The 14060-nt window shown below is 44.2% G+C and overlaps 1 protein-coding gene across 1 annotated transcript; it reads left to right on the top strand.

The window, feature by feature from the left end:
- The first annotated feature begins 340 nt into the window (after positions 1 to 340).
- Positions 341 to 10178, top strand: LOC140734491 (large ribosomal subunit protein eL42). Its single transcript, XM_073058516.1, has 5 exons — positions 341 to 497; positions 1629 to 1739; positions 5443 to 5505; positions 9529 to 9651; positions 10109 to 10178. The coding sequence occupies exons 1-5, from the start codon at positions 495 to 497 to the stop codon at positions 10127 to 10129; spliced, it is 321 nt and encodes a 106-aa protein (XP_072914617.1). The 5' UTR covers positions 341 to 494; the 3' UTR covers positions 10130 to 10178.
- Positions 10179 to 14060: the final 3882 nt, after the last annotated feature.

Raw genomic sequence — 14060 nt, 5'->3', positions numbered from 1 at the left:
TCTCTGCCCAAAACGTCGACTGTACTTGATGCTGCCTGGCCTGCTGAGTTCCTCCAGCATTTTGTGTGTGTGTTGCTCACAATTCCAGCATCTGCATCCATCACATTCCCCAATAACAATGAAGAAACACCAAGGGAGGCGCAAACCCTTAGGTGGCCTGGAATAGGTAGGTACACCGGGCTGCCCTGTTTTTGAGTTATGGGGATAGAGAGTGGTGCTGAGGAGGAGGATCAGCCTCAGGAGTAAATTAGAAAGGCCGAATGGCTGACACCCTGCTCCCGTTTTTCTGATCGAGCCCCCAGCTCCGCCCGGCCCGGCCTCCCCCATTCTGTGTGCCGTACTGCTGGGACAGCCGCACATTCCCTCCGGGTCGCTCGGTCCTCCCCGGCGTTCGGCTCCGATATCCCAGCATTCCACCGCCTCTAAAAGCGGCGCGCTGACGTCATCACGCCCCTTTCCTCCTCTCGCCGGTTGCAGGGCAGCAGCGGGAGAAGATGGTGAGTAGCGGCCTGAGAGCTGGCGATCATCCGCCGGCATCCGCGACAGTAAAGGTCGGGAGCGGCGTGGACAGTGGCGATGCCATGTCTCCCGCGCGGGGCGGTCCGGACTTTGACCGAATAGGCCGATGTTGAAGAAGTAGAAGGCAGCGCCGGGTAAAGCCTGCGGCCTTGAGAGAGGGCCTACAGGCCCGAGAGAGGGTTTAGCGACTGTTCACCAGGAGAGGGAAGAGGGATTGGATTGACAAGCAATGTTGTTGAAAAAGTGCAGAAGAAAGAGTAGAAATATCTTTTTAAACTATAAAAGTCATCAATATTTCATAAGTTTCTGGAAGTAAGGATTATTGGATACTCGAAGGATATCTGAAGGGAGAAACTATCAGATAAAAGTTCCCCCATGGTCAGAACTGTCTTCAATCTAGGATGTTACCTGTTTCTTTCTCCAAGATCCTACTTAAACCAGAGTGTTTCCTGCATAGTTTGTTTTATTATAGCATTCATAAAGAGTTCAGCAGACTTGAGATAGAGAAGATGCTTCCCTGACTGAGCGGGGTTATAGTCATAGAATATGTGGTAAGTGGTTTGTCACTGACTCTAAGAGCAGTTCCCCACCTCAGATATTGTTTGCAAGGTACACTGGATCAAGAGATGTGGGGATAGGGTAGGGAAGTGGTACTGAGGTGGAATCCTTTCAATGGCAGACCAAACTAGAGGTGCTGAGACAGTCCTGATACAGTTTTTTGACCCAAAATGTCCTCGTGCAGATGCTGTTCAACCTGCCACATTCCTCCACACACAAAATGCTGGTAGAACACAGCAGGCTAGGCAGCATCTATAGAGAGAAGCGCTGTCAGCGTTTTGGGCCGAGACTCAACAGTTGGTTTATTGCAGGAGGGAATGAGTGACCTCTTGCTGGTCTGAAACCTGGGGCAGTTTCACAGTGAGAGATAATGTTCCTGTGAAAGCATACTGTTCTTAGACTGCAAATCTACAGTCCCATAAGATAATGAGAATTGTTAGGGAGAAGCTTGAGGTGCTTGGACGTAAGATTGTGACTTTATTACTTTGCCATGTCTTCAACTTGGCACTGGTTTAAGTGCTATCATCATTTTTTCTTTCCTCTTCCTACAGGTTAACGTGCCGAAGACCCGCAGGACATACTGCAAGAAATGTCGTAAGCACCAGCCCCATAAGGTGACCCAGTACAAGAAGGGAAAGGATTCCTTATATGCACAGGGTAAGGTGAACTAAGCTGCCACTTTTAGTAGTTTACTAAAAGCAGTCTGAGCGTAATCCATTTGGAGATGTTTGAGTGCTGACTGTAGGCCATTGAGGCCTGTTTGCTGAGAAGGTGCTACTCCTTGTTTAAAAGTTAACACTGGAAAGTTTAGAAATTATAATTAAAATGTGCCTTTTCCAACGTTTTCATTTGCTCATCAGCCAGGTAACCTTGGTTACAGCTTTTCTACATGGATATCCTATCAGAAACATCACCCCACCCACTGCTTATGTTAACAAGCTCATGTTTCCTTCCTCGTTCTGCTGAAGGGTTAGCAAATTCAGATACTAACTGTTTCTCTTGGCACTGATTTCCAGCAATTTCTTTTCAAATGTTGACTCTTATCTGGGCTTTCCATTAGATGGAACAGTGCAGCCTGGGAACGGTCCCTAGAGCCACCAGCTCTGCCTCACTGAAGAGCTGAATGCTAAGCCAACCAACCCATCTGCCTATGTGATCCATATTCCATGCTTGTCTAAATTCATGTTTAGATCTTTATAGTATCAGCTTCTACCACTCTTATTTTCTTAAAATCTTGTCTTGAACATCTCCTTAAGCTGTCCCTCGGACTCCGCTTCAGGGAAACAATCCAAGTTTGTTCAGTCGTTCCTTATAATACTTTATTGATCCTAAAGGATCAATGTCACAGTAGCAGTACAAATATTAGAAGAGAAGTAAAAAATAAAAAATTGGTTACCTCAAGTAGTCTAACAGGAGGGGGTCATCACTTCCCCGGCTATAGGTTGACTCATTATAGAGCCTAATGGCCGAGGGGGGAAATGACCTAATAAAGTGCTCCACTGTTCAGCCAAGATGGCATCACCGGTGTTGCTGCCATTGCCCCAGCACACCATCACATTGAAGATTATACCAGTGACAGCAGACTGGTCGAACGTGTGAAAGGGAGGCCTATATACAGTGAATTATCGGCACCCAATTGCCCACCATTGAGAACACCTACCATAAGTGCTACCTGGGCAAGGCAAAAAACATGTCTCACCCTAACCATGGAGTTTTCACTCTCCTCTCATCCGGTAGGCGCTACAGGAGCCTCCGCTCCCGCACCAGCAAGCACAGGAAGAGCTTCTTCCCTGCGGCTGTGACCCTGCTGAACCTCACATCACAGCGCTAAGCTGTATTGCACCCATATTGTACTGTCTCAGTACTTCTATATTTGTGTGCTGTAGCACTTTTTATTCACACTTATTTTGTAAATAACACTATTCTTTGTATTTCTGGTTAGATGCTAACTGCATTTCATTGTCCTTGTATCTGTACTCGGCACAATGACAATAAAGTTTAATCTAATCTCTAAAGGACCTCCATCTCCTCAGGAAGTAGAGGTGACTCTAGCCCTTGTACACAGCCTCTGTTGGTGATATTATGGCCAATACATTCCAATCCAGTTCACATCCCATTCCTCCAATTATGGCCGAAGCAAAGTTTTATTCATCTGCAACTTGCTATATTTTATATTTAATGTGGCAGATTATTTTACATATGTAACTGGGTGGAAAAATTTGCTTCAAAGTTCAATGTAAACTTATTGAAGTATGTATGTAATTCATTTTCTTTCAGGCACTTACAGGAAAAACTATACATAGACTAAAACTGGCAAACAATTGATGTGCAAAAGGCAAACTGCAAATAATAACACTGAGAACATGAATTGTAAAGTTTTTGGAAGAGAGTCTGTAGGCCACAGAATCAGTTCAGAGTAGTGTTCATTGAAGTTGTACATGCTGGTTCAGGAGCCTGGTGGTTATAGGGTAATAACTTCCTGAACCTAGTGGTGTGGGGTTGAAGTCTTCTGTTCCTCTACCTGATGGTGGTAGCAAGAAGAGAGCATGAACTGGATGGTAGAGGTCCTTGGTGATGCACGTTGCTTTCCTGGGGCAGTGCTCCATAAAAGTGAGCTTAATGGTTGGGAGCACTTTGCCTGCGATGGGCTTGCTGCAGTCTTTTCCATTCCTGGATACCAGGCTGTGATGCAACCAGTTAACATACTCTTCATTGTGCACCTATAGAAATTTGTCAAGATTTTGCTAACATGCAAAATCTATGAAAACTTTTGTGAAATTATAGGTTCTGTTGTGTCTTTGTGATGACCCGTGTGCTGATCACAGGGCAAATCCTCTGATACTGTTCCACCAAGGAATTTAAAGCTTCACTTCTATTCACCTGATGGGGGTTGGCCTGTGGATCTATCATTTGTAGTGGTTAGCACAACGCTTTACAGTACCAATGACCCAGGTTCAGTTTGTGCCACTGGAGTTTGTAGGTTCTCCCTGTGACCACTGGGTTTCCTCTGGGTGTTCCAGTTTCCTCCCATAATCCAGCGTAGGTTAATTGGTCATTGTAAATTGTCCATGATTAGATTAGCATTAAACTGGGGAATTGCTGGGTAGTGCAGCTGGAAGGGCCCATTCCATGAATTAATAAATTAGTAAATGATGGTTTTGCTGACATGAAACGTTGTGGCATCAGTCATCCGGATTTTCTATTTCCTTCCTATATGCCAATTCACCATTACCTTTGATAAGGCCGACAACAGTGATGTCAGCAGCAAACGTAAATATCAGCATTGGAGTTGTACTTAGCCACACAGCCATCATTATAAAGTGAGTAGAGCAGGGGACTAGGCACACTGACTGCCCTGTGTACCTGTGCTGATAGTGATTGTGCATCCAGATGCGCAGGGAGGAACTGAGGCCCACGTCTTGGAGCTCAGTGAGTTCCATGGGGATGATAATGTTGAATGCTGAGCTGTAGTCCAAAGAGAAATGAAGTGGCATTGTTTGTTGACCTGTTGTGATGGTAGGCAGTTTGGAACAGATTCGGGTCACTTCTCAGGCAGGAGTTGATATGCTTCATGACCAACCTCTTGAAGCACTTCATCACAGTGAAAGTAAGTGCTCTGGACAATAGATACTGTGCACTTCTTGGGCACCAGTATTCAAGGTTGAAGCCTGCTTGAAGTAGAAGGGTATCTCAGGCTGCAAAGTGAGAGGTTGAAGCTGTCTGGAAACACTTCAGCCAGTTGATTAGCAAGAGGGGTCTTCAGTATTTGGCCAGGGCCACTGTTTTCTGTTTCACTCTCTTGAAGAATTCTCTCACTTCAGCCTCAGATCACTGGGGCAGTGGGGTTCTTGGTCAAAGGGAGCATGAAAGGCATTGAGCTCAGTTAGTAAAACCTCATTCACGTTTATGTTTAGATTTGCTTTGTAGGGGAGATGGCTTTCATGTTCTGGTCAGGAATTGCCACTTTGCACATGAGGTCATGCCTGACCCTTTTGTACTTTCCCTGGATGACCCGTCCTTAATGCTGCCTGTCTAGCCATCCTCAGAATTTGAATCTGTTTGTTCATCCCAGGCTTCCGGTTGGGAAGACTGAATGATTTTGTGTGGACACACTTGTACACATATGTCTTTATAAGGTGGTGACATCGGTGTGGACATTCAGGTCCTCTGAGTTCTTGAACGTGATCAAGGTCATGTGTCTCAAAGCAGTCTGGTAGCAGCTCTTCTCCCTCATGTAACCATCTCTGTTTTAATTACTTGTCATAGCTGAGTATGGCTATTTTAATGTTATGTAGGGTAATTATAGCTGTGGGGATCTGCTTGAATGTTTTGGAACTGTGTCTAACTGTACCTCCTCCAGGTAAGAGGCGTTATGACAGAAAGCAGAGTGGTTATGGTGGACAGACAAAACCTATTTTTCGTAAAAAGGTAAGCAGAGAGTAACTTTGTTCACTTAAGGGCTATGTTTCTGTCAGTTCATTTAAAGTGACAACCATTAAATGTAAAAACTTAAATGTATTAATTCTGTGCAGAGCATGGTAACAACATAACTAGAATATATTTCTGATTCAGCAAACAAAATTTTAAAAAAATTGTTTGGGTCACCTTTTAATGGCTGATGGAGCAGTCTTCATACTCTTCCACAGTAGAAAAGAGTCATGTAGCAGGAGCATTACTATCTCACTGCCCCAGAGTCCTGGTTTCAGTCTGGTGCTCTCTAGATAGAGTTTGCAGTCTCCCTGAGACCTGTTGGTTGGTATTTGCCTCTGAGATGTATAATCTATGGAGCATTAATGTGGGGAGAATAAAGTGGAAGCAACACACACAAAATGCTGGTGGAACGCAGCAGGCCAGGCAGCATCTATAGGAAGAAGTACAGTCGACGTTTCGGGCCGAGGCCCTTTGTCAGGACTGGTTAAAAGAGAACAGAGGCAATCCATCTAATCTCTCGTTGTTCGGTCATCACTGATCTGTGACCTGATGCCTCTTTCCCAGAAACATTAACAGTCTAATTAGCTAAAATCTGTCAGTAAAATTTGACCTTGCAAGCTTCTAGTATGTCCCAACATCGTGCCTGAAAGGCTCGATTATTCCCCAGCTGTGCTTTCCTTAAGAAATGGAAATAGTTTATTATTTTTTTGGAAATGGATCCAGTACTACAGAAGGATGGTGACTTAGTGTAATAAAGTTCAGTGCTGAGGAGAGAACAGATCCCAAAAACACGGCTGGAAACCAGTGTCTGTTGGATATATTCTGCAAAAGCACAATATATCCAACAGCACATACAAAGCACAAAAGCCCCTTGACTTGATGAATATTTTTAGGGAAAATGCATCTTAAAGAACTTTGCAGAAATGAAGGACTTTGATTGTGGTGGCCATTGAAGAATAGCTGGCAACCTTGAGTTTGAAAAAATCCCACATATAACTTTGCTAGGATATAGGAATTGGGTAAGAAATGGGCAGATTGTTGAAAGGGCTAGATACGATGGATGTGGAGAGGGTGTTCACATCCTGTGGTGCGGGGAGGGGGAATATCACTAACTAGATGGCATAGCCTGATTGTTTCCTGATTAGTCAGGGCAAAAAAAGGATATGGCTAGGCAAGTGTATGGGGTTGAGTGGGATCTGGGATCAGCCGTTATAGAATGTCGACACATGCTTGATGGGCTGAATGGCCTAATTCTGTCCCGTTGTCTTATGGAATTCCCCCAAACCAATTTTCTATAAAGCCTTGTTTTTTTCCCAGTAGGAGAACATAGTGTCCTAGATTGTTTAATTTGAAAGATGTTGACTGTAGCACTCTTTGTGAACTGCACCTGGAACATGGCCTCATATTCTTCACTGTAGATATCTTGAATGACATGAATCACAATGGTGAGGAAGCATTATCATTTACCTCAAAAGTAGTATCTTTTAGAAGGTACAGGCAGGCAATAAGACCTCATTTAGGGCAGTATTTGGTTGAATTTTTTTCTGATCACGATTGTCAGAGCCTCTTCACATTGAGAAGCATGTTCGTATTGAACCAGGCAGGTTCAGCTTTCTCCGTCTGGGCTTTTGCTGGTAATGCATATTTGAACATTCTATAACTGGGACTCCAACCTAGCGTACACAGACCCCTTACTAATGTTTGTAATCTTGATGACTAAATGATAAGTGTATGAATTAATTGTTGAATTCTGATGGTTTTGGTCCAGGGTTCTTTCAGAAGCGAGGAAAGAGGCTTCACAATCGTTTTATTAAGTGTTAATAGAACAAAGAGTTGGAAATAAACATTGATAGAAGTCTATTAAATGAAGGGGTATAGAAGCAAACAATGGTGTTGCTACACAGTCAGCTCTTTTTATACCTAGATAAGAAAAATTCCATTCAAATTTTCAGATAAGTCAGCCAGTCAGAAAGCACCTATTTCAATAATTCAATACCAAGAGAAGTCTCCAGAGCTTTCCAGAACATAACATATGTCACCACTAGGGGGCTCACTGAGTACCTGCAGTTTCATACTGTGGCCACCAGGATGCGTACTAAGTGGTTACTTTAGTTATTGAAATACAGTGCAGAATAGGCTTTGCTCTGCTTGTACATAAGTAGTTATATAAGATACCGACAATTAATTTTTAAGTTGCAAGGAAAATAACAATTAAACAGTCTAACAATAAACAGTTTGATCCAACAGAGACCACACAGCTGGTGGTTAATTACATCCTCTGTTAGTGGTGTTGGGATTGGCTTTTCAGATGTTTTACTGTAAAGTGGGAGTGCAGAGTGGATTTTTTTTTTAAATTTAGAGATACAGTATGGGAAAAGCTCTTCCGTCCCTTCGAGGTTTGCTGCCCTGTATCCCAAATTTAACCCTCACTTAATCACAGGACAGTTTACAATGACCAATTAAACCTGCTAACCATGTATGTCTTTGGGTTGTGGGAGGAAGTCCATGCATTCCACAGAGAAGGTGTGCAATTTCCTTACAGGGGATGCTAGGATTGAACTCCCGATGCCCCAAGCTGTCTCACTTTGTGATCATGCCATTTCTCCCTGCTACTTTAAGTAATTGCCATCTATACAAGTTGTTTTGTCGTGTACTGTAGTTGTCCAGATTGGACTGCTCTCTCATGTTCATTGGGTCCCTTTCATCGGAAGTTGTTTCCTCATTCATTGCACGTGACCACTACACGTTGGCAGAGAGTGTCACTCACCCTCACCGAACATGCACCCATTTGGTTTAACAGGCGCTTGCACAGCACGTACACAGTACTTTATACAGCACAGCATGTACACAGTACTTTCTGCCCAGCATGTTCAGGCTAAATATGAAGCACCCATCTACACCAATCCCACTGGCCAGCAGTTAGCCCATAGCTGATGTGTTTTCGCAGTCAAAGTGCACATCTAGATATGTCATGAGAATTTCTTTCTCAGTCCCTTGATGGAAGCCAAAATCCTCCAGTTGTGTGGGGGGGGGGGAGCTTTGATATCTAAAACCACTGTTTGCCGAACACCGGCGCTCGGTCCTCCAGCAGTGGCGGGATCTCCCTGTGGCCCCACACTTCAATTCCACAGACCACTCCCACTCCGACATGTCTGTCCACGACCTCCTCTACCGTCAAGATGAGGCCACACGCAGGTCGATGGAGCAATACCTTATCTCCCGCCTAGGTAGCCTCCTTCCTGCCGGCATGAACATCCAACTCACTGACCTCCGTTGATACCCCTGCCCCACCCTTACCCCCATCCCCATCTATTATTTTAGTCTGGTTCTCTTTCTCTCTCTTTTCCCCCCTCACTATAATCTCTCCCCCCAGCCCTACCTTTCTTTCTCATTTATTTCCCATAATTCTCCACCTTCCCCCAGCCCATTTCCCTCCAGCCTATCACTTCCCAGCTCTCTACTTTATCCCTCCCCCCACTTCTTATTCCCCCTTGACCATCCCATGTTACTTCACTCCTGATGAAGGGTTTCGGCCCGAAACGTCGTTATTACCTCCTCCCATAGATGCTGTCTGGCCTGCTGAGTTCTGCCAGCATTTTGTGTTTTTTTTTATTGATTTTTTAAAAAATATATGCTTGCCTCATCTTAAAGGCAAACAAACCCAGACAACATCCTAATGAATCTTGTTTACAATCTCCTGTGGTACAGTGACCAGAACTGCCCAATATATGCTTGCTAGTGCAGATGGGTTTCCAAACATCTGCAGTATTTCTGCCTGTGCTGCCACCTTTGGGAATCTATAGGCTTGTGAATTAGGAGTTTTTGTGTACAAGGCAAGTCTCTATGATTATTCTGTGTTAGAGAAGTATAATCTGCTTTAAGCATTTACTTGCTGTTTATGTCTGATCCCGAATGATGATCTGTTGGATACAGACATTAATTCTGCGTGTTTTGTCAATAGCTTCGCGGTGTGACACTGGGATATGAGTGACCGAGCATTGATGGTGATTGTGATTTCAGGCCAAGACCACAAAGAAGATTGTGCTGAGACTGGAGTGTGTGGACCCCGGCTGTCGCTCCAAGAGAATGCTGGCCATCAAGAGATGCAAGCACTTTGAGCTTGGAGGAGACAAGAAGAGAAAGGTATGTCTGAGCTTGGGGCAGTCAGAATGCATTTTTTTGGGTCGGGTCTTGTGGCTCTGATACTGAATTGTCCTGCTGGATAGATACGTGGTTGTCATGTTTATAAGAGTACAGTTTTTTAAAGCAGATGTGGACTGAATTCTGAATTGATGCCAGATGTTTGACATTGGATGGGTGCTGGAAGTGATTATATATCGAGATGGTGCTCTTTAATGTCCTGTGGTAGCTTTAGCCTACTGCACTTAGCACAGAAACGATGGGCACTGAGAACTGATTCCAGTCAGTAACAGGGAGTTTTTGGATGTTATCTCTGGTGGTGGTGCAGCTTTGTGGCAATACTTCAGCTAACCCTGTTGATGAAGGTGTTGAATAATGACAGTCACTAGGCCAGTGCTGTTGCTGCGAGATGGTATTTTAAATATTTTCTAATGCCCTTTGTCCTCTGCTTGTTTTGCAGGGCCAAGTCATCCAGTTCTAAGCTACAAAGGTTTTTGGAGTTCACTTCACAATAAAAGTTATCACATTTTCTGGTGGCTTGCTTTCTTTTCTTACATGTTACAAGGAAGCTTCGTTATGCAGTGAGATTGCATGGAGCGAGGTAACTTGGCTACTATACGGGTATGACTTTCCAGATCCAGCACATTATAAAGTTGATTGTTAATGGAGAAAACTAAAGGCCACTCTGATAGGGTTTAAGAGCAACTGGTACAAGGGGTGCACAGATAGGATCTTTTTACCTGGACTATGCTGCTCCAAAGCTGGTGCCATTGAAGCACTTTATAGGTGGAGGTACTGTGGATATAAAAAGCCGCCAGATTTTACAGCATGGATACAGATCCTTTGAACTTGCTGACCAAGTTGCCTACCTGAGCTAGTCTCATTTTCCTGAATCTAGCCCACATCCCTCTAAATCTTTCCATGTATTTGTCCAAGTGTCCTGTGACCACTTCCTCTGGCAGCTTGTTGCATATACCCATCACCCTTTGTAAAGAGAAAACTTGTTCCTTAGGGAGATCAAACGCTACAGTGCAAAAACAGATCCTTTGGCCCGTGTCTGATGGTGGTGTCTGAAAAGAGGATGCTGTTCAAGTTGCATGCCATCTTGGACAATGTCTCCCATCCACTCCATAATGTACTGGTTAGGCACAGGAGTACATTCAGCCAGAGACTCATTCCACCGAGATGTAACACTGAGCATCATAGGAAGTCATTCCTACCTGTGGCCATCAAACTTTACAACAACTCCCTTGGAGTGTCAGACACCCTGTGCCAATAGGCTGGTCCTGGACTTATTTCCACTCAGCATGATTAACTTATTTAATTATTTATGGTTTTATATTGCTATATTTCTTCACTATTCTTGGTTGGTGCGGCTGTAACGAAACCCAATTTCCCTCGGGATCAATAAAGTTTGTCTAGTCTGAACTACTAAACTGCCTAGTCCCATTGACTGGCACTCAAACCATAGCCCTCCATACTCATTCCATCTACACACCTATCCAATTAACTTGGGCGTTGAAGTCAACCCCACATTCACCACTTGTGTTGGCAGCTCATTCCACACTCTGATGAAGTTCCCCCTCAAGTACCACTGAAACATTTCATTTTTCACCCCTAACTGGTGACCTCTAGTTGTCCCATCCAACCTCTGAAAAAAGCCTCCTTGCATTTTTCTCTTAATTTTGAAATGCTCTCAAAAATCTCCCCTCGTTTTTCTATAGGTTATAGTCCTAACATACTCACATTTCCCTGTACTTCAGGTCCTCAGTGATGTCCTTAAATTTTCTCTTCACTCTTTCAACCTTATTTACATGTTTCCTGTAGGTAGGTGACCAAAACTGCACATGATACTTCAAATTAGGACTCACCAATGTCTTGTACAACTTCAATATGACATGCCAACTCCTGTATTCATACTTCGATTTATGAAGGCCAATGTACCAGAAGTTTTTTTTACAAATATATCCACATTCAAGGAATTAAGGATCTGTATTCCCAGATCCCTGTTATACTGAACTCCTCAGTACCTTACCGCTCATCATGCAAGTCCTATCCTGGTTTGTCCTCGCCAATTGCAACACTTCAAATTTGTCTGTATTAAATTACATCTGCCAGTATTCCAGCTGGTCCGATAGCTTTCTTCACCACACCCCCTAATCTTGGTGTCATTGGCAAATTTGCTGATCCAGTTCACTATATTATAAATCAGTTTGTTGATGTAGGTGACAAAGCACCAAACCCTGTGGCACACCACTAGTCACAGGCCTCCAATCAGAGAGCTCACCATCTACTACCACTCCTCGGGAGAAGCCAGTCTAATCCAGTTTACTACCTCATTCTGAACGCCAGGCAAACAAACCTTCACGAAGGTTAGTGGCTGAAGATTAAATTTCATGGCAGTTTTTAGAGATGACTGCACCCAATCAGTGAACTGGGTTAATTAGAAAGGACGAATTAAAATAAGGCAGGGCCAAGCAGAGTGGCCAGTTTTGGAGTAGCTTGGCAAGGTAAGTAGCCGGTAAGTTTCTTTTTTATATATACCTCATTCCCCATCTGTTGAGGCAGTTAGTGCAGTGTGAATGGCTACAGGAGGAGTATTTTTCTGTGTGTGAGATGTAATTCTGGGAGAGCTCCAGTCTTGAATAACATCTTCACCAGGTGCACTGAGCCGCAGCTCCTATTAAGGAAGTGGAGGTGCAGTGCAATGGCCTTCAGTTCATACAGGAGACTGAGGAAGTGATAGGAGCTATAGGGAGGTAGTCACCCCTAGGTTGCAGGAGGCAGGTAACTGGGTGACTGTCAGAAGGAAGGGAAATGGGCTGCAAGTTCAGAGACACCCTGCAGCCATTCCCCTGAATAATAAGCATACCACTTTGGAAACTTGAGGGGGATGAACCACTAGGGGAGCATAGCGACCAGTTCTCTGGCACTGGCTCAGAAGAGGGGTGATGAGGACTGCAGTAGTCATAGGATGTCTCAGATTGGATCCACAGTGTTCTGAAAGGGAAGGGTGAGCAACCAGAAGTATTAGTACATATTGACACCAATGACAGGAAAGGTGAGGTCCTGAAAAGCAGGACCTCCAGGGTAGTAACGGATTGCTGCCTGTGCCACATGCCAGTGAGGGTAAGAATGGGATGATTTGTTAGATGAATGTGTGGCTGAAGAACTGGGGCAGGGATTCAGATTTGCTGGATCATTGGGATCTCTTTTGGGGAAGGTATGACTTGTTGAAAAGAAAATAGTTACACCTAAACCTGGGGGGGGGGGGGGCAATGTCTTCCAGAGGGGTTTAAACTAATTTGGCAGAGGATGGGAAAGTTTGTTTACAAACAAGCAGTGTATAGTGAGATGGCTACTAAGGACAGGCTGGTAGGGCAAAATTGCATTTGGAATAGGGGACTAAATCGAAACAGGACTGAATGCATTTAGTATATGGAATAAGGTAGATGAGCTTGTAACACAGCTTGGCATATATGACTCAGGCATCATTGAATCGTGGCTGAAAGATTATAGCTGGGAGTTTAACATCCAAGGATCAAAAGGTCAGGCAGAAAGGGTTGAATCACTCATCAAAGATCCTCACCACCCAGGCAATGTTCTTTTCTTGGCTGCTGCCAATAGGTGGAAGGTGCAGGTGCCTTACGACACCACCAGGTTCAAGAACCATCAGGCCCTTGAACAAAAGAGGATTGCTATCTGTTTATAACTGCATTTGCACAGTTTGTAGTTCCTGGTGTTTTACTGTTTTTTTATATATATTTGCTAAGTATGCCCACAGAAAGAATCTCAAGGTTGTATGTGGTGACATATGTGTACTCTGGTAATAAATTATACTTTGGTTTAAAAAAATACAATCCTTAGAAAGAGGATCGGAAGGTGTAGAATCCTTATGGGTAGAGCAAAGAAGCTGCAGGAGTGAAAAGACCCAGATGGAAGTTTTATGCAGCCGTCCAAACAGCAGCAAAGATGTGGTCTACAAATTACAACAGGAGATAGAAAAGGCATGTCAAAAGGACAATGTTACAATAGTCATGGGAGATTTCAATATGCAAGTAAATCGGGAAAACCAGGTTGGTGCTGGATCTCAAAGGAATTTGTAGAATGCCTACAAGATGGCTTTTTAGAGCAACTGGTGGCTGAGCCCATAGGGGTGTATCCAGGGAGCTGTGCTTGTCACGTGACAGCACTGCCCTCACCTGGTCGGAGGTCACACCACCTGCCAGTCAACATTTCGCCCCTCCCAACTAATCAATGCACACTTAACCATTGGCCACCTTAATTGGATTAGTCCATCTAGCACCAAGCTGTTAGCCCCCAGTGAATCACCTGGGCTGGACCCCCCAGCCCCCTGACCTATAAAGGGTGCTACATGTATTTAGCTCACTCTCTTTTGCCAGCCTTGAGGG

This window comes from Hemitrygon akajei, chromosome 10 (genome assembly GCF_048418815.1).
Source record: "Hemitrygon akajei chromosome 10, sHemAka1.3, whole genome shotgun sequence".
Classification (NCBI taxonomy): Eukaryota; Metazoa; Chordata; class Chondrichthyes; order Myliobatiformes; family Dasyatidae; genus Hemitrygon; species Hemitrygon akajei.
This window is presented reverse-complemented; position numbering and strand designations above follow the sequence as displayed.